Here is a 21,345-nt window from a genome sequence, read left to right as displayed (position 1 = left end):
CCCACCCCTTTTAACTTATAAAACTAATAAAGATATATTGTGTTTATGTTTTAGCATCTAGAACAGGCAGTGAATAACTTTCAAAATAGATGTACACCCTAATATTTTATTTCCGTGAATTTGTTCTTTGATTACTAGACTTATTTTTGCATCATACTATTGACTTCTCGTTTCCATGGTTGTGACCACCCTGCAACCCAGCAGCAGTGCCCGTGAACGCACTATATAGTAAAAAGCGCCGGCCTATGTGCACTCCTATGGCTTTTGGCATCCACAATGGCCAGCATCTTTTCCTGTAGTGTGCAAGCAGAGCCACCACTGCTGGATTGCAGGTTGGTCGTTAACCATGGAAACAAGCAGTGTATAATGCAATTAAAAAATAAATTAAGCCAACAAAGGAAGCAATATGGACAATCACAATACATTAGTAAGTGCCTTGTATTAACTTTCTCTACATGATAAATGCCATTTGCTGAAGTGAGAAACCCCTTTAGGGTACATTCACATATATTTAAATATATTTATGAGTCCGGGATGCAGTCCCCTTAATTTCAAAAGATAGAGCATATTCTATTCTTGTCCACAATTGCGAACAAAAATAGTAATTTCTATCATAGGGCTGGTCATGTGCGTTTCGCAAAATGTGAATGTACCCTTAATCTATGGAATTATCTTTGAAAATTGCAAATAACAGTTTTGCCATTTTGTATTTTTTAGTCTGAACCTGAAGGATTTTCCCACTTCCATTTATATGTATGTGCTGCCTTTCTAGTGAGATGGAGAAAAGAGATTCTGGAAGAAAAAGATTTTCATGTAAGTGATTCTGTTTTACTTGCTGTAGCATATGGATTCAAATGAGGCCACAGTTATGTGCCTATGGTGACTATGCAATAAATCCGCTCAACAAAGGGAAGTAGTTACAAACTGTAAAACATGTGACAAATTGTACACTTAAAACAATGTCACCTTTGGCATCACAGACTTTTCAAATACAGGTGATTTGTAGTGAGCAGCAACGTTCCAGACCACAATTTAAATCTGCCGGTAATAGCTGTGTGAGATTACTTTAGTGAGAGTTGCGTTAAATAGAGGTGATTTATTTGTGTGTCCGGAGTATTGAATTAACCTATTGTACTGTGTATGATCTAATAATGCTGCTTTTACTAGATAATGTTCGATCTACATGGTTTACATTTTCAATATAAATGAGATACATATGTTTAAATGGTATGAATGGGCTAATGAAATTATATATCAATTCAATATGTTCGATGGTTTTCTGCTGGGTATTTTATATAGATAAAAGAAATGTTCACCTAAAGAGTTAAATTTGTCAGATATTATTAGTAAAGATGAGCGAATTTCATATTTTGAAATTTGTTCACGCTTCGTTTGATGGTAAAAGCAGAATTGCGTTATGGATTCCGTTACCACAGACCATAACGCAATTCTATGACGGAATGTTTAACGGAATGTCTTTAGAGGCATTCCGTTATTCATTCCGTCATAATTGAAGTCTATGGGCTGCAAAACGGATCTGTCCCGTTTCCGTTATGCAGGGGAGTCTTCTCCTGCATACCGGCAACAGGACGGATCCGTTTTGCAGATGGTTTCATCTGTCCACAGAATATTTTGCCAGAACTGCTGTGGAACATCCAGGAGGTGCTCTTGCGTAAACTGTAAACGTGCAGCAATGCTTTTTTTGGACAGCAGTGGCTTCCTCTGTGGTATCCTCCCATGAAATCTATTCTTGTTTAGTGTTTTACGTATCGTAGATTCGCTAACAGGGATGTTAGCATATGCCAGAGACTTTTGTAAGTCTTTAGCTGACACTCTAGGATTCTTCTTCACCTCATTGAGCAGTCTGCGCTGTGCTCTTGCAGTCATCTTTACAGGACGGCCACTCCTAGGGAAAGTAGCAGCAGTGCTGAACTTTCTCCATTTATAGACAATTTGTCTTACCGTGGACTGATGAACAGCAAGGCTTTTGGAGATACTTTTATAACCCTTTCCAGCTTTATGCAAGTCAACAATTCTTAATCGTAGGTCTTCTAAAGAGCTGTTTTGTGTGAGGCATCATTCACATCAGGCAATGCTTCTTGTGAAAAGCAAACCCAGAACTGGTGTGTGTTTTTATAGGGCAGGGCAGCTGTAACCAACACCTCCAATCTCATCTCATTTATTGGACTCCAGTTGGCTGACACCTCACTCCAATTAGCTCTTGGAGATGTCATTAGTCTAGGGGTTCACATACTTTTTCCACCTGCACTGTGCATATTTACATGGTGTGTTCAATAAAAACATGGTAACATTTAATTATTTGTGTGTTTTTAGTTTAAGCAGACTGTGATTGTCTATTGTTGTGACTTAGATGAAGATCTGATCACATTTTATGACCAATTTGTGCAGAAATCCATATCATTCCAAAGGGTTCACATACTTTTTCTTGCAACTGTATATGTAATTCATCTGTTATAAAGTTTCATATGGCTAGATTTGTGATTGTGGCTGATTTTGATCATAACTGAACACTGTGATACTTTGGCCTATAAAAATCACTGGACCAAAATCAGGTAGAAATCCTATTGATTTATTTGTTGTGGTATGTGAAAATCTGAACTATAATATCTACCCATTGATTCTAGTGAAATGTAGTGAAATTGCCCACCCAGTTAAGTGTAGAAGAATAAAACTGAAAATCTATGAAAAACACGAATTTATTTATTTAGCTATCATAAATCTTTATATATGCATACATTTTAAAGATTATATGATGTGCAGTTATCTATATAAAAAAATAACAAAAAATCTCAAAACCTGCAAAGGCTTTTTGAAAAAGCTTTTGTATTAGGCTGCTTTCACATTTGCGGTAGGCTTTTCTGGCAGGGGACCAGCCTGCCGGATCAATGCTACCGCAAGTCCACTGTGCTGTCGGAAGTCCGCTCGGGTCTCATTCACTATAGTGGGGGCAGGCCTGAGGTTCGGCCACAGCATAGCAAACATGTCGAGAGGCGGGTGGATATAAACCGCAGCATGTTGTAGTTTTATTACAGCCCCCCCTCGGCATGTTTGCCGGGCTGTAGCCGGACCTCCGGCCCGCCCCCATTATAGTGAATGGGGCCAGAGCAGAGTTACAGTAGCGCAGATCCAGCAGGCTGTTCCCCCGCCAGAACAGCTTGCTGGAAAAGGCTGCCGCATATGTGAAAGTAGTCTTACTCTGTACTTTTTAAACTTGTCACAAGAGATTGTTGTTTTGTGACATCTCAGAGTTGTTCCATTATGTCTAAGGCGAGTTGAACAACTCTATGGTTGGCTCACTGTTATGGTGTTTGCTGATCTTTTAGATCAGTTGTTTACATGTCTTTTATCTCCTTTTTTTCTGTTGAATCTTCATAGTAGTTTATTGAATAAGATGTGCAATATATTTTTCTGGAGGTTTGTGAGAGTTTCATATGCCATCGTCTATAGGACTTCTACATGTTCTTTAGCTCTTTATTTGTAAAGCCTATAAGATCACAAGAGTATAATATCCATATGCGTTACTCCATTGTTTATTCTTGGAAAATCTTACCGCATAGATGAATCAGACAAAATAACCCAACATAGTAATGTCTAACGAGCTAAGCAATTGTCTTAAACCAAATACATTTGATCCTATTGAATCTGGCCAAGTGGTCAGTCCATGGGAGTCCACACTTAGCATCTGACTTTTAGGTGTTATGCAATAGAATGTGGTTTTACTTCACATTTTCCTGAAGCTGGTATTTGAGACCCCAGGTTTTGCCAGTAAAAAGCCCCTGCCCACAAACAAGCATTGTAAAATGATGTGGATTTGAGGTTGTACCATGTGCAGGTGCCATTTTTTAGGTACTCCTCAACCAGACCTTGGCCACTCTGAATCGTATAATACAACATATGTCTCAGAGATTAATGATTGTCTAGTAATGATCAGATACAAGATAAGTTGAGCCCACTTTATCTAGGCTTAAAGTTTAAAAGAAATCAAGAGGAGCTATAGCATCATTATTTAGCATGTTTGTGTATATCGTAACCTAGGATGTTACATCCTAATAAAATGCAGTACATGGTCAGCCTATGAGCTGCATCACTTCCTACTGCGGATCACAGCTGTCGGAAAAACAGAAAGGGATACATCCAATATTGGCTCATAGCACTTTGTGTTACAGCTCCATTATGTTTCAAGCTTTCTATGATTTCAGTTGCTGCAGACAACCATCTCGGAGCTCCAGAAACTCATAATTTACAAGCCAATATTGGAAAATCACTATCACATTATGCCTTATATTAGGAAAATATTTGATAATATTTAGAAAATGTGTAAAAAAAAAATCTGCCGAGTTTGCTGCATTCTTTGACCATTTTCTAAAAGCTTGTTGTAATCATTGCTTACTTTGCATATGTCTCTGAAAAGTTGTAAAATTGTATACCAAATCAAAATTTATTTCAAGAGTAGTTGGACTTTAGAGCATCGCTTAAGTATATAGCCAGTGTAGTAACTTACTTTTTATTGAGCTTAGTTCAGCATCTGTCGTACTTGTCAGAACAGGTTTGTGGTATCACGGAACATTTATATGTACGTACAGCTTTACTTTTCTGATACTTCTGAATATTGGCTTATGTTTTTGTCTTTGTTCTTGCACTAATACAGTAGCAGCAAGTGTATTTTATGGAAGGCTCTGACTTTGTTCTAGAAATGGGGATGCAGAATATAACTATGGCCAAAAAATGCGTTTTGGTTTAATTAGTATTTAAATCTTATGCCATTTCACCTTTCACTGTTTTATGTGTATTAGCAATATTTTAGTATCTCTTAGCAAAATCACTGTAATAAAGTGCATTTTACTTAATTGCTGACCTCAATCAAGGGAACATGTTCATCTTTAAGTCTTATTCACATAATAAATGGTAAAGATGTAGTTTGAATTTAGTTTGTGCTGTAAATTTTAACCATGCGTAATAATTGTATTATTGAAGGATTCTGCACAGAAGACCTTTATTGCCACTGTTGTGTCTCTTATAATAACAGCAAAAGAAACGCTTTAGTCAAGCACTTGAAGTGCATTTCCTAAGCACCAACAAAGACTAGTAAATGATATCTCAAACCAGTGCTCTGATAGATAATGGGGTGATGTATCAAGTGTTCAAACACACAAAACTGAAGTAATTGCATCGAAAATTATGGTTGGCCATTTGTATTTCAGGTTTCCTTATCAACCGATCCTTTTATTTTTACCCCTAATGCCAACAGCCTGGAAAAGTGAACAGTATTTTGGTAAAGGTTGCTACTTTATATTAGGGGTGCACCGAAATGAAAATTCTGGTCCGAAACCGAAAATTCAGGATGCCCTTGACCGAAAACCGAAACCGAAACTGCCTTTTTGCCCAAATACTTTTAAAATACTTTTTTTTTAATGATTGGCGCTGTTATGGAGAGGGGGATCTGTGGGTGGCGCTGTTATGGAGAGGGGGATCTGTGGGTGGCGCTGTTATGGAGAGGGGGATCTGTGGGTGGCGCTGTTATGGAGAGGGGGATCTGTGGGTGGCGCTGTTATGGAGAGGGGGATCTGTGGGTGGCGCTGTTATGGAGAGGGGGATCTGTGGGTGGCGCTGTTATGGAGAGGGGGATCTGTGGGTGGCGCTGTTATGGAGGGGGGGGATATGTGCACTGTTATGGGCATAACAGTGCACAGATCCCTTTCCCCATAACAGTGCACAGATCCCTTTCCCCATAACAGTGCACAGATCCCCCCTCCCCATAGCAGTGCCATAGACCGATCCCCCTACCCATAACAGCCCCGGCCCTGCTGCTCACAGCATCACTCACTGCATCTTTATTTTACCTTACAATCGTCACGCTCCAGTAAGAACTCTGCAGGCAGAGCGGAGGGCGGCGTAACGTCACTTACTCACGTGACGCACCTGCTCCGCCCACTTTATGAATGAAGGAGGCGGAGCAGGCGCGTCACGTGAGTAAGTGACGTTACGCCGCCCTCCGCTCTGCCTGCAGAGTTCTTACTGGAGCGTCAAGGTGAAATAAAGATGCAGTAAACCGCCCGCCCGCAGATGGTGGGTGACAAATCCCACACCCCATATTTTCGGCCGATATGTAACAATATCGGCCGAAATGGATTAGGTACATTTTCGGCCGATATTTTCGGCTGCCGAAATTTCGGTGCACCCCTACTTTATATGCTTACTGTATTCAGTACCGTGCGACTATAACACTATAAAGAATTGGTTCCAATGCCATAAAAAATCATCCCAAAAAAAAGAATACATAACATATAAGCAGTTAAAGGGGTTGTGCAGCCAGTACATATTAATGACCTATCCTCAGGATAGGTCATCAATATCCGATCGATGGGGGTCTGACTTTCAGCACCCTCGCTGATCAGCTGTTTGAAGAGGAGACAAAGCTTGTGCGAGCAGAGCTTCCTCTTGAAGATTGCACTGTGCGTCGTTTCACTTACAGCGGAGGGACATTGTAATTGCAAGGGAGTTGAAAATACACTTGTAATTTCACTGTGCCACTGCGACTTTCTAGACGACATGCAGAGTAATCTTGAAGAGGAAGTAGCACTCACAGGAGTACCACTTGCTCTTCAAACAGCTTATCAGCGGGGGTGCCGAACCTCCACCGATCAGATATTAATGACCTTTTGCTTTGCTATGACCAGTCACAGACAATTTAACAATGAAATGCACTTGCTCCTGGCCCAGGCGGGTCAAGAGACATTGGTGCATAGTACTAAGAGGACAGACAGAAGCATGGTCTGAAGGCAAGCCAAGGTCAGGACAGGTGGAGTTTGTGCAAAACAGTAAAACACACAATAGGTCAGGACAGGTAATCAGGCTGAGGTCTTAAAAAGTAAGAACTTCCTACTTTTGGTGAAGTCGCATGAAAACCCACCTAAGCCAGTCAAGATTTTTAAAAAGAGTTGTATGATTTTGGACTATATTACAAAAAGAATTACCGTTGTAGGGTATTTTGATTCCCTATTCATGACAAACTAAGATAAATTGGTATTTATGTATTGAATATAAATCCACTAAATGTTATCGCGTATATAAACCTTGCCGTATAATTACTTAAACAGAATAACAAATTATGTCCATAATAATGATTCAGGGTTAAAACCATAATTGTAATTGTGTGTAACCAAATTTTGGGTATAAAGAAGTTCTGTGTGATCCTATGAAGAACTGTGTATATATAGAATGTATGAGCGGTAAGAATAATATTAATGATTATAATTTATACTCTTTTAATATTGGTCATAGTGAAGTACACTACAAAATGTACTGTTCAAATAGTATTTTCCTAATGACTGACCTTTTTCACTTATTACATATTATTGAACATTTTGCAATGAAAGAAAAGAAATGGAGAAAATCCATGGTCAGGCACTGGTATGTCTTTGATAAAACGATATTGTTCTGTATTCATCTGCATGGACAGCTGCTCTCTCTTACATTATCTGCCAAGGTACCCAAACACTTTATCATAGTTATTACGTTCTTGAAATACCTCATGTTTCAGATTCCCATTTTCCTTGGCCTTCTTGTCTTCGCTAGGCCAGCTTGCCACTATTAATAGTTGTTTTTGTTTGATGTGCTTGTCTGTAGAATTGTTAAGTTGACAGTGATCTGGCCATGATTTGTGTCGTAGTATTAATAAACATCACTTTGGTGCTGTCCTTAGCCTGCAAACATTGTTGTGATTTACCATGGTTTTTTGTTGTATTGGTAACTTGTTAATGTTAACGTTTGTATTTTTTTGTGTTTGAGCAATTAGTTTATTCGTAATGTTAACATGAAGTTGGTTTTATCTTTGTCGCTTTCCAAATGTATGTTGAAAGAATTAAGAGGTTACTGTTGTTTCAACAAGTTTTGCATAAATAATTCATTCTGGTGAATATCAGATACTTTGTAATATATCTTATTTTACAACAATATGTCTCCCCACCGCCCTTCCCAAATTAAAATTCTGCTGAAGCTATCTTGACAGACAAGACAGACTGCCAGCTCACTAAAGAATCAGATTGCATGCAGCCCATATAAGTCTATAGAGATGGGGGCGGTGAGGAGAAGTGAGCTGCTAGAGAGAGAAGTGGACATTTTTTCTTTGATAAGATATGTCATAACCATTCTTATATGCACCTATACTATTAATAAAAAGTTTGATGAAAGTTAAGTGACCATTTAAAGCGAGTTCACCAATACTTTAAAGGAAACCTGACACTTTGAACATGGTGTCCGAGCTGCCATCAGCATGTTATAGAGCAGGAGGAGTTGAGCAGATTTATATATAGTTTTATTGGAAAAGATTCAGTAAAACTTGTCATTCATTCATTAAAATTCCTGCTCATTCTGGGGCTTTGCAGTCAAGGAGGCGGGCTATCAGTGATTGACAGCTATCTCTGTATACATAGTCATAGAGGGCAGGCTTTCAATCACTGATAGGACCGCCTCCTTGACTTCAAAGCCCCAGAATGAGCAGGAATTTGAAAGTATAAAATAAACGTTTTACTAAATATTTTCCCATAAAACTATACATCAATCTGCTCAGCTCCTCCTGCTCTATAGTATGCTGCCTTCAGCTCTGATACCATGTTCAATGTGATAGGTTTCCTTTAAAAGTATATCTGTTATTCTGTAAATTTCTCCCCTTAGAAGAAGGTGGCATTTAGACAGTAGTGTAGAGTATATGCATAGAAATAAATTCCCTTTGGTCGCACTCTCTATTACCATATTTCTATCTCCATTTCAAGAGTATAGACTAGTAAGCAAATAGGACGTACAAAGAATATTAGTAACAAATAGTCCCCAAGGAATATTAGTTAACAATAAAATATTTTGGCTATTTTTATTTCACCAACTGAAACCTACTGGTTCTGTACACAGAGCAGATGCCTCTATTGCTACTATATGTTGCCTTCATACTGCACAATTTTACCGAGGTATTCTCCACTAGAAACAGTGTTTCTAAGGTGAAATATCTTGGTAAGGGTATATTCACACATTCAGGATTTGGTGCAGCTTTAGGAATGGATTCTACATCCAGTATTAGGGAATGGGATATGTTCTATCCCAATCACATGCCACATATCAAAGTGTACACTGTTGAAAAAAAAAAAAAAGAATGAACATGCTTGTTCTTTTTGCAGATTCCTCCAGGAATAGCCATTGCATTTTAATAGGGCTATTATTTATTTGGATTTGTAGCACATCCGTGGAAGCAATCTGAGTATCTGCCTCATATTTTTCAGCATATCCTCATGTAAAATACACATCCGATTTTTTTCTGAGGTGGAATATAGTCTAACGGAGCATTACACAATTTTCGTGTCTGCTTTTCGTAGAAGATCATTTGTGGCATTCTATCACGTAATCACATTTAGAATGTATGATTCCAAAAGATTTATATTTTGCCCCGGATTCAGGCATCAATGATCCTTGGTCATATAGAGGCTAAATAAAATGGCCTCTGATTGAAACTACATTTTATACGAGAAATGAACTTTTCTTGCTGCCTTATTTTTATATTGTAGTTCCTTCTGGAACATTTATCTAATGGGAGTGTTTGCCATCTCCCATCTAATGTTCTTGCTCTAGGCATATTTTTGCATACTCTGTGCAGAAACATGCCTTTTTGTAAAATGTAGTTTGGTCTATCATTTAACTCACTTAATAAGCTTTCTCTTTTTATATGCCCAGGATATTTAAATTCTCATTCGGTATTCAGGACTAACTGCTGTTCACTGACTTTATTGCTAGTAGAATATGGGGAAACGTGTGTTGTAAAAAAACGTCCCATAAATCTATTCCAGTAGTCTAACTATTTAAATTCTAGCAGATCTTAAGTATGTCTATAATAATTGCAATAATGAAGTTATCCTGGCAGCTACAGGTAGGTGTCAAAGCGGATAAACTCCTGAAAGTTTATGCACTAAATCATTAAGGAGATGTAATTACATGTATGGTCTTATTTAAATGACTCAGCGAAGTCCTATCCTTTGCATATACTTCAATTTGGCACAGCACTTAGAGGAGGCCCAGTACAAATGTAGTGTAAAATTAAATTATCTTTCACCCTTGAGAAAGTGGGACTGCAGTCCTGTGCTAAATTCATTTGCTAAGCATTTTATCAGGAATTTTATGGCGGTCCTGTGTAGAATGAGAGACGAGTTGCCACTAAAATCCCCAGCATACGTTTCTTCTTGCAATCTGTAAAATATAATTAAGATGGAATGTGGAGATACAACTAATGGTTGTAATTAGTGTAATTTAGGTTTTAGCACTGATTGTAAAAAGCAGTTCTTTACAAAAGTGTACAAAACTAAGACAATTCCGTTTTTGCGTAACACTCATAACTGGGATATGACACTCATACTCGCGTAACATTCTCAGAACTGAGCGTATTTGCACATGAATGAAAGCAGCCCGAGACACCTTTGTTCTACAAGTACCCTGGGGAAGTCTAATGTTCTCTCCTTGTGACTACTTATTATTTTTCTTTGTACATACTGACTCAATTTTGCCATATTGCATTAGACTGAAATCTATTAATTTACATGTAAACTAACTGAGAATGTCCTGGTGTAAATCCTTGACTTGGCTGTGAAATTGTTACTATTCAATACATACTGATGTGCATAATAAAGAGATTATAAAGTAGTCTTTAAAGATACAGAGCTTAACCTTGCCTGTGAGCAGCAAATCTGTCCATTACAATTTTGCAATGTAGTTTGGTGCATTTGTATCAATAATGCAGAATATTTTTATCATGGACTTTCTACTTACCCTGCTCACAATTCCCACATTTGAATACTGCATATCTTATCTTATCATATTGTACATACACTATTTCCAGCTATAAAATAAATAACATTATAAGAAACTTTACATTTTCAGCTTGGTTTTCAGTGAGTTGTCAGACCCAATTGGCGATTTATCTCTAAACACCATTACAGGTCACCAGTCCCTTTACACTCCACCATGCATGTTCTCTGATGGATTTTGTCCAAATTTTTTTTGTCCACTGATGGAGCTGGTTAAGAAGCTGTCAGAAACGTGCATGTGCTATTCAATTTGGGTGCTGTCACCCGCATTAGGTTGGGGTGGTCTTTTCAGGATGGGGTCTCTGCAATGGGACATTATAAGGGAGTTGCCATAGGGTGAGATTAGTTATCTGCACATCCATTATACCCCTTACCAACCATTGCTGTTTTTGCTATATTGTGCTGCGGAACGGAACGTCCTGCCCTCTATAGAAATGTTCTATCCATGTCCACAAAATGGATAAGAGTAGGACATGTTCTATTTTTTTATGCAGGGCTGCGGAACGTAGTAATGGATGCAGACAGTACGCAATTGTTGTTGGTATCTTTTACGGCCCCGTTGAAGTGAATAGGTCTACATCCAATGTGCAAAAAATTAGGATCGGTTGCGTGCAAAGACCACGGTCGTGTGTGAACCCTTATAGAATAACAGTGTAACACAGAGCAGCCTGTCAGAAAATTGTTGGAGCACAGAACAATCTACCTGACCTGTTGTGACTTTGTCTGATTCACCCTATTTTTTTATTATTATTTTTTTGTGCAGTAATCTCCACAAACCAATATGGTGGTTAATCAGATATGTCTTTAAACCCTTAAATACCGAGCCCATCTTTGTTTTTCCCTCCCCACGTTCCAATAGCCATAACATTTTTAATTTTCTGTTTATATAGCCATATGAGGGTTTATTTGTTGCTGGATACGTTGGATTATTTAATGTCACCATTTAATTTACCATAGCTTGTATTGGAAAATAGGGAAAAATAATTCTTTGTGGGGATAAATTGAATAAAGAAACACAATTCCAACAAGGTTTTTTGATATCACAGCATTCACTGTGCGCTAAAAATTACATGACATGCTTATTCTCTGGCTCAATACAATTACGACAATGCCAAACTTGTATAGTTTTTTTATTTATTTTGTTTTACTACTTAAAAAAAAAATGAAAACCTTTAAAAAAATACATTTTCTTTGCATCGCCATTTTCTGACAGCCGTAACTCATATATTTTTTGTCTAAAGAGCATTATGAGGGCTTGTTTTTTGTGGGACAAATTGTTTTTATTGGTACCATTTTTGGGGTGCATACAACTTTTTGATTACTGTTATTTAGTGTTGAGCGAACTTGTGTTTTCAAGTTCGGCGTACAAGTTCGGGTTATCTAAGAATCCCGTTATGGATTCAGCTACCACGGTCCATAATGGAATTCTATGACGGCATGCACCACGAAAGTCAATAAGAGGCATTCCGTATTGCATTCCATCATAATAGAATTCTAAGCTGACCGTACACTTCTATTATGACAGAATGGATTACAGAATGCCTCATAGGCTTTCGTGGTGCATGCCATCATAGAATTCCATTATGGTCCATGGTACCGGAATCCTTAACCGGATTCTTAGATAACCCAAACATGTACACCATACTTGAAAAACACAAGTTCACTCATTCCTACTGTTATTCAATTTTTTGGGAGGATAAGGGGACAAAAAAATGGTGAATCGCATATTAATTTTTTTTTCCATTACGGCGTACACTGTGCAGGAAAATACTTTATATTTTAATAGTTTAGATATTTTCACAAGCAGCTATACCTGTTATGTCTATTTTTATGGTTTATATATTTTTATATGTAACATTGGGAAAGGGGTGTTTTTATTTTTATTTTTTTAACTTTTTTCTACTTTTTTAACAATAACTTTTACCCCCCTTAGGGGTTTAAAACCTGGGATATTATAATCCCTTGTCCCATTCACCCTTAGGGCTCATGCACATGGCCATTGTGTGTCCACAATATGGGGCATCGGCCATGTGCTCACCACATTACGAATGTGGAGCCATTCACTTGAATGTGTCCACAATCCGAAAGGTACGGAACGGAAGCACAGAACCCGACGGAAGCATTACGCACTGCTTTTGTGGGGTTTCTCTCCGTGCGTCCGCTCCGCAAAAAATAGAACATGTTCTATTTTTTTGTGGTGCGGATGGATCACGGACCCATTCAAGTTGAATTGGTCTGGATCCGTCTGCGGAATCCGCATGGATATTGCTGAGCAACGGCCGTGTGCATGAGCCCTAATTGAGATCTAGTAGGGTGAATGAGATTCCGACATTCTCCCTGGTGCACTGCTTTGCAGGAAGCTTACTATGGTAGACCTGGGAAGCTTCAGCAGGCCCCAGGCTGACATGGTAGTCGGTCGAAGCCCTGCAGTTTCAGTGCAGGGGTTCCGATTGGAAGGCAGAGTGAGCCGCATCCCTCTGCCTAACCTCACAGATGCCGCAATCGCTGTTGAAAGCAGCATCTGAGGGGTTAAATGACATGGTGCGGCATGATTGCCATTCCCCATCATTGCGGCCAAGTGCCTGCTGTATTTTAGAGCCAGCACCCACCACATGTGGAGCGACGTACAACAACACAGCGCACCATGCATCATTTAGCAGCTGTTCATGGTATTGCAACTTATCCCCATTGACTTGAATGGGGCTGAGCTGCAACTAGGCCATATACCAGATAACCCCTTTAATGAGATCCCGTTGGTGTCTTTACCTAGTAGCCCTGCATGGTTTTTCAAAGGTTTTTTTCTTTTGAGAGGATTCAATGTAATGTTTGATATTTTGACAATGACTTTTTAATGTATTTTTATTATTGTTTTAACAATTTCTAGCTTTTTACAACTGGTAAGGTAACATAACATCAGTGTTTAGAGATGTATGTGAACTTAAATTTGAATTGGTGTTGGAGATCGAAGGAGGCTAAAAGACACTCATTTCATAAAATTAGAATTAAAGTTAGAATTGTATGATTTGTTTTGTTTTGCTGTGTGTTCCATCATTGTCCAGTAGTCATTGAAATCCATTTCCATTTGTTCAACGACCTGACCACAAATTGGATTTTCCAGCTATTCCTAACTGTAGATTAGAAGTCTAGTTAGGGTACCTCATATCACATGAACCTGTCACTTATCATGTACATTATCATGTCACAATGTATGAACAAGCTTACTCCTCTTTTGAGAAACATGATGAATGTATGAGTTTTTATGATGAGATGCATTTGGCTACTCAAGACAACATTTTCCTTGTCATTTACTTGTAATCAATAAGAGGCTTTATTTTCCGATTAACAATTCTATCTTTCTTTTCTCTGTGGGCTCATCAATAATTTCATCTTTTTTTGGAGGCAGATTTCTGTCTCACCTTGACAAGATGTGATTGAATGGATTTCATCGATTTGCTGAAAATGTTGCAATTACTATTCAGTTCATACATCTACCAATTAGATAATGACTGTTATGTGCCATTTCTTAAAGGCAAAAAATACTCCATTCACTCTATTCCTAATAACTTCACTTATGGTATCTTCAAGGCCAAAGGTTCCTACAAGAAAAAAATATATATGGAGGCTCTGGAAGTAATTTCCCATTGAGTAAGTTCTCATTGCATAATTTAAGATTATTACATTTAATGTAAAAAGAAAAACAAAATAAATAAATATACGGTAAAACTTCTCAATCTCATAAAAGGGAAAATTAGCTTTTTTTTCTGGCCATTTTCAGTGGTTTAGGTCAGATATAAAATGTGTTTAAAAGTGTTGTCTCATCAGGATAACACCTTTTTAAAATAAATTATGGAGCACCCTTTATGAAGTCCAAACACCCTTAGGCTATTTTCTGCTTCCGGCAGAGGATCTCAATACCGCAAAAAAAGTTGTAGTTTAGTCCTCATGCATTCTGAATGGAAAGAGATCCATTCAGGATGAATTAGGATGTCTTCCGTTCTGGCAGCATTCCATTTTGTGACCGGACTCAAAACCACAACTTGCAGCGGTTTTGTCATAAAAAAACGGATCCGGCACTGAAAACAATGTAAGTCAATGGTGATGGATTTGTTTTTTTATGGAGCCTAAAAAAGCAGATCCGTCACTAAATATATTGAAAGTCAATGTGATGGATCTGCTTTTTTTCGTTTTGATTTCACACAGCCACATTCTAATGGATTGGATGCATCCTGATGTGCAAAATCAAAATGGTTTCATTTAATTCCTTTATTGAGATTCTCTGCCGGATCTCAATACCGGAATTAACAACGCAAGTGTGAAAGTAGCCTTAGGGCTCATACACACGGCTATAGCCACAAAACACTGATACCGGCCATGTGCGTTACACGTTTTTGGAACAGAACATCCTGCCCTCTATAAAACAGTCCTAGCTTTGTAAAATGGACAAGAATATAATTTTTTTATTTATTTAAGCTTTGTAAGGGATCGCTCTCTCACAGGGGGTTGCAATCACAGACTTCTCTGATAACGGGGTCCAAGTTCAAATAGCGTTTTATTGTGGCACTTCAGTACAAACATAAACATCGTAAAAATAAACACCTGCCTGTCCAGGCACTAGTTAATACAGAGGTCTTCTCCCTGACTCACCTCTAAAGCACAGTTTACTCACAGGATCTCAGGCTCCAACCCTTAGCAGGTCCGCTCACCAACCATAAGTCCAGGGGAGAGATCCGGCTTCACTAAGCCGCATGGTCTAACAGCCCCCCTGGCTGTGACCACACAAGCCTCTAAGGCTTCGCTCTCTGTAGGGTCTCTTCCTCTCCCCCAGACTCATACACTGAGGGTTGTTTATCCCTCATTGATTACAGCCCAGCTGACCTCACCTGTGATCTCCTCAGCTAAAGGCAATACGTGTACTGGAAGGGTGTGGACTGGCAGATCCCACTACCAAACCTACCCACCAGTCCAAATAAAATCCAGCCCAGAACCGAATGTAGACAACTGTCTCAGCAAACTACACTTTGCTGAAACCGCTGCAGCTTTCTGGATTTTAGTTTTCTCACCCAGCTGAGGTATCTGGGTGGGATATACACGCTGTGACACAGTGAGAGGCTTGTTCTGGTATAACAGGTATTTTCCTCCCAGCATGTGCTGCTGGGCTGATTTACAGGCAGATGAGGTCAAATACCGGAACGTTTTATAAATGCCGGTCCGGGTTTTGGCAGCACCTGGCTGTCCTTAAATAGGCACCTGGGCTCAGAAGCCATGTCTCTGTATTGGGATCTGTGAGCCTTCTGTCTGAATGAAGGCTTGCTACCTGTTTGGCGTGAAAACAGGTTGGTGCTGCTATCAGCAAGGACTCTTTGAGGCAGAATTGCCGCATGGTGTGAATTACCACCAACACCACAAGATGACTTTTTGTTTGAATAAGACTGCTTCTTTTGTCACTTGCCTAAAGTGTGAATAAAACACTGAACTGTTTGATCCAAAGAACTTGTTGTTGCCTCTATACTGTGTCCGCTAATCCTGTCTACCAGATCGAGTCCTCACAATTGATGGAGGATGCGGGCAAGAGCAGTGAGGCTGGCGTGAACGCCAATATTTTTGGTTTCTGCATTTTTCAGGCATGGTTGTATGTCGTACATTAAATCAGCTGTATTACAACCAGTGCCCCACGACAAAATGGAGGCTGTTGTGAAGGCCCTCATGAAGGCTAATCTACATCAGCGAGAGACAAACCTGCAGCAACGTGAGACTAATAAAGCATCAGCAGGAGACTAACCAGTTGCTGCTACAAAAAGTGATGGCTTTGCAGACAGCAGGCGCAACCCCGAGCATCCACAATGCCCGGAAAGCAGTCCGTGGCGCAATTCCTAAGATGACCCCCGCAGACGACATTGAAACCTACCTGGCGATGTGCGAGAAAGTGACCATCAGGGAATAGCTACCCCGTGACCAGTGGACTGAGATCGTTGCTCCATTCCTGGCATCCAATTCCCAGGGGGTGTATTTCGACTTGCCGGACGATCAAGAGGACGACTACCAAAAAGTAAAGGGTGAGATTTTGGCAAGACTGGGGGTAAATGTGTTAGTCCATTCCCAGCAGATACATCAGTGGGGGTTTAGGCTAGCTGAGCCTGCGAGGACCCAGCATTATGACTTAATCCACCTCTTCCAAAAGTGGCTACAGCCTGCACCTGGGGCGTAAAAACCCAAGACCAGAATATAAAATCAGTGATACAGTCCTAACCTCAGTATCTGAGGAAAGGGATTTAGGGATCATTATTTCAGAAGGCTTAAAGGTAGGCAGACAATGTCATAGAGCAGCAGGAAATGCTAGCAGAATGCTTGGGTGTATAGGGAGAGGCATTACCAGTAGAAAGAGGGAGGTGCTCATGCCGCTCTACAGAGCACTAGTGAGACCTCATTTGGAGTATTGTGCTCAGTACTGGAGACCATATCTCCAGAAGGATATTGATATTTTGGAGAGATTTCAGAGAAGAGCTACTACTTACCAGGAAAGGTTAAAAGACCTTAACATGTATAGCTTGGAAGAAAGACGAGACAGAGGGGATATGATAGAAACTTTAAAATACATAAAGGGAATCAACAAGGTAAAAGAGGAGAGAATATATAAAAGAAGAAAAACTGCTTTAAGAGGACATAGTTTTAAATTAGAGGGGCAAAGGTTTAAAAGTAATATCAGGAAGTATCACTTAACTGAGAGAGTAGTGGATGCATGAAATTGCCTTCCTGCAGAAGTGGTAGCTGCAAATACAGTGAAGGAGTTCAGAGTTCAAGCATGCATGGGATAGGCATAAGACCATCCTTCATATAAGATAGGGACAAGGGCTATTCATAGTATTCAGTATATTGGGCCGACTAGATGGGCCAAATGGTTCTTATTTGCCTACACTTTCTATGTCTCTGTGTAAGGATCTGGGAGCCTTGTCTCTGGATGAAGGCTTGCTACCTATTTGGCGTGAAAACAGGTTGGTGCTGCTATCAGCAAGGACTCTGAGGCAGAATTGCCGCATGGTGTAAATTACCACCAACACCACAAGGTGACTTTTTGTTTGAATATGACTGCTTCTTTTGTCACTTGCCTAAAGTGTGAATAAAACACTGAACTGTTTGATCCAAAGAACTTGTTGTTGTCTCTATACTGCGTCCGCTAATCCTGTCTACCAGAGCGAGTCCCCACAACGCCTTCCAGCACTGTACACATTACCACAGCTTGATTTCTGTTTAGCATTTTAGAATATTGGTGTCTCAACAAAAGCATGGTGTGACGCGTTTTATTGTTGCAAGTGCACTGATTCAACTAGCTTTTAAGAAAAGACCCAAAGAATTAAAGTAGCAGTAGGGTGGAGAAATGAAATACTGAAAGATATATTACAGTTTTCATACTTGTTGCTTGTGGAAATGTTTCCTGTTGACACTGAACAATGAATAACTTCTTTTTAAAACCATTTACTCAATATGTTTACTGCTTTTAATATGACCTGTAAGGGCAAATTGACATTTTAAAGGAAGTCCCCCACTAAGGAATTTTATTCCATTCTCCAGTGGAAACCCATTAGCCAAGAGCAGATCTCACTATTGTTTATACATATTTTCTCAGATTAATTGAATGTTACAGCAAAAGTGGACATCAGATTAAAAACTAAAGTCTCATAGGCTTCCATAGAAAGCAAGCACCGATGCCTATCGGCCTGCCATTTCATCCATCGGGTCCTTGTCACCACAGAGCAGGGACCCGATGGAGATGCGGAGAAGCTGCAAAAACCCACAAACCCCCTGTATGCCGCTGTCAGCTTTGACCGCGGCATATAAGAGGTTAAAACGCCGACATCACCGTTTACAGCTATGCCTATGGATACAGCAGGTTTCTGGCTGTCAGTCACAGCCGGGCGCCTGCATTGATCGTGCTCACACCGCTCCTGTGCTTGCCCGGTCATCTTGACGTACTACTACATCAAAGGTCATTAAGTCACTGGCGGCAATGACGTAGTGTTACGTCAGGGGTTGTTAAGGGGTTAGTGCACCCTTTTCATACCTTCAGTAACATAACTGTGGTGCTGGCATCCTATGCCCGTCGTTACCTCCTCCTTGCAGGCATTGGTGCTGCGCTACTCACCCAAATGGCCATTCCATTCAGCCTGCAGTCTAGTCCCGCCCTTCTCCAGCTAGCAGCTTCTTGGTCACCGGTGTTTCTTCTGCAGGCAGCTTGTTCTGTTTAAAGTCCTCCAGGCCAGTTATATTGGGAACCTTCACTCTCCGCCCTTTTAAAGAGCCAGTGTGTACATCCAAATTTGGTGGCCGTCCATAGATATATGTCATCTACCCCAGTGGGTGGGTGCCTCAGCTTTGTTTCTTGTGTGCTAGTGTTCCTGTGAAGGTGTGCATATCTGTGTGCCCGTTTATCATATTTCTGCATGTTCTTCGACTCTGTCCGCTGAGTATAGACTGACTACTATATTAAACCATTGCCGCCTACCGTGTCTTCGGACTACTTTCACGGATATGCACAAGCTCTGCCTTTTTCTGACTACGAATATAGCTTGATCCCCCTGTGCTTGCCACTTTTCTCTCTAACCCCTGTGGCTTAGTCCGAATGTAGTTGGCAGCTATCTCATGAGGTAGCTGCCTGGTGGCTCTCCTGCAATGAAGACCAGATCCCTATATAAGGGTTAAAGGGTGAAAACCAATGGACTGCCAGGATAACGCCCTTAGAGATGGACCAAAGCCAAACAGGTTAGTTGGTATAATAGGTCCACACCCACTGCCCATTACGATAACACAATCCCTTTTTTCTCCAAGCAACACTAATACAGTCTTTTAGTGTAGATGCAACTGTTTGCCTGACAAATAAAATATTTTAACAATACTCTGCACATCTAAAGGGTTGACCTTCAAACATTAATGACTCAGACTTGTTCATCACTTGATTAAATAAATTAATTACTCTTGTAAAAGGGCCTTTTGTTGGTGTATCTTTTTAAAAGATATTGGGGATAACAGGCCAGGCAACTTTCCTCTGGAATTCTGGAAAGAGTGAATACAAATGAGCTCTTAGCAAGCTTTGCCTCTAATACCACCAGATGTAAGCCTATAAGACTCCTCACGCCGATTAGGCACTCTCCATAAGGAGATTTAGTATCTCCAAAATCCTGACCTAGGTCTCTCACCCAGATAGGCTAGTACACTCTGCTCTGCACTGATGGGGGCAATTACCCTGAAATAGCTGTTTGCAGATTAGGCTTATGTATTATTCAAGTGACATCTCCAGGCCTATTTAACCTCTTATGGACACAGGGCGTACAGGTAACCTTGTCTCACAAAAATGTAATATAGAGCAACCAAAAATCATAAGTACCCTAAAAATAGTCCCCACACGCACACACACACTCCCCTATGGCCCGCCGGATGTTCTCGGCCGAGGAGGCAAACGCCCAGCTTGCCTCCGACTCTGAGAGTCCCAGTGAGGACGAGGATGACCCCACTTTCCTTTTGTCATCCGCGTCCTCCTTATCATCTAGCGATGACGATGAGCCCCCAAGCGGCGGAGATGCCGACAGGCGGAGCAATGGGACCTCCATGCTAGGGACCCTGTGGCCCACACTAGTACGAGAAGCTCTGGGGCTCGTACTAGTTTTCCGGCCCACCAGTTAAGTCCACCAGAGCCCCCTACCAGTGAACTTGCATGGTGTACCCCAGAGCATTTTGAGCCTGCGATTCCTGATTTTGTTGGCCAACCAGGAATCCAGATTCCCACAGTGGGCTTCACTGAATATGACTATTTTAGTCTTTTTTTCAGTGACCACTTTGTAAACCTGATGGTGGAGCAAGCGAACCTGTTGCCCAACAGTTCATTGCTCAACACCCGGGCTCCTTTTTGGCTAGGGCCGGTGGCTGTACTCCGGTCAGTGCAGCCGAGATGAGGACGTTTTGGGGCCTCTTACTACACATGGGCCTAGTCAAAAAAACTAGTGTCAGGCATTACTGGAGTGGGGACGTCCTCTTCCAGACCCCACTTTACAGTACGGCCATGACTTGTACCCGGTTTGAGGCCATCCGGAAATGCCTGCATTATGCAGATAATGCACCATGTCCCCCCCCAAGGTGATCCTGCCTATGACCACCTGTACAAAATCAGGCCGGTCATCGATCACTTTGGGGCCAAATTTGTACAGGCCTATGTACCTGGAAGGGAGGTCGCAGTTGATGAGTCTCTCATTGCTTTCAAGGGGAGACTCATTTTTCGCCAGTATGTTCCCTCTAAGCGAGCGAGGTATGGCGTGAAGCTGTACAAACTTTGTGAGAGTACCTCAGGGTACACTTACAAGTTTCATGTGTACGAGGGGCGAGATTCCCGTATTGAACCCCCAGAATGTCCTTGTACTGTCCACAATTTACGGTAACGGCATCACCCCTGTCCCTGTGCAAGGTACCGCGGCAACGGTCCTCAAGCCCGATTGTATCA

The 21,345-nt window shown here is 40.6% G+C and overlaps 1 protein-coding gene across 2 annotated transcripts in view; it reads left to right on the top strand.

Annotated features, from left to right (window-relative positions):
- Positions 1-21,345, top strand: part of TBC1D22A (TBC1 domain family member 22A) — a 741,029-nt gene that overhangs the window by 607,290 nt on the left and 112,394 nt on the right. For both annotated transcript variants that reach the window (XM_040412231.1, XM_040412223.1), the window contains one exon: positions 718-813. In XM_040412231.1, the coding sequence (XP_040268165.1) occupies positions 718-813 (96 nt within the window). The remainder of the gene's footprint in view (positions 1-717; positions 814-21,345) is intronic.

This window comes from Bufo bufo, chromosome 1, assembly GCF_905171765.1.
Source record: "Bufo bufo chromosome 1, aBufBuf1.1, whole genome shotgun sequence".
NCBI lineage: Eukaryota > Metazoa > Chordata > Amphibia > Anura > Bufonidae > Bufo > Bufo bufo.
The sequence above is the reverse complement of the archived record's forward strand: the minus strand, read 5'-3'. Positions and strand labels throughout refer to the sequence as shown.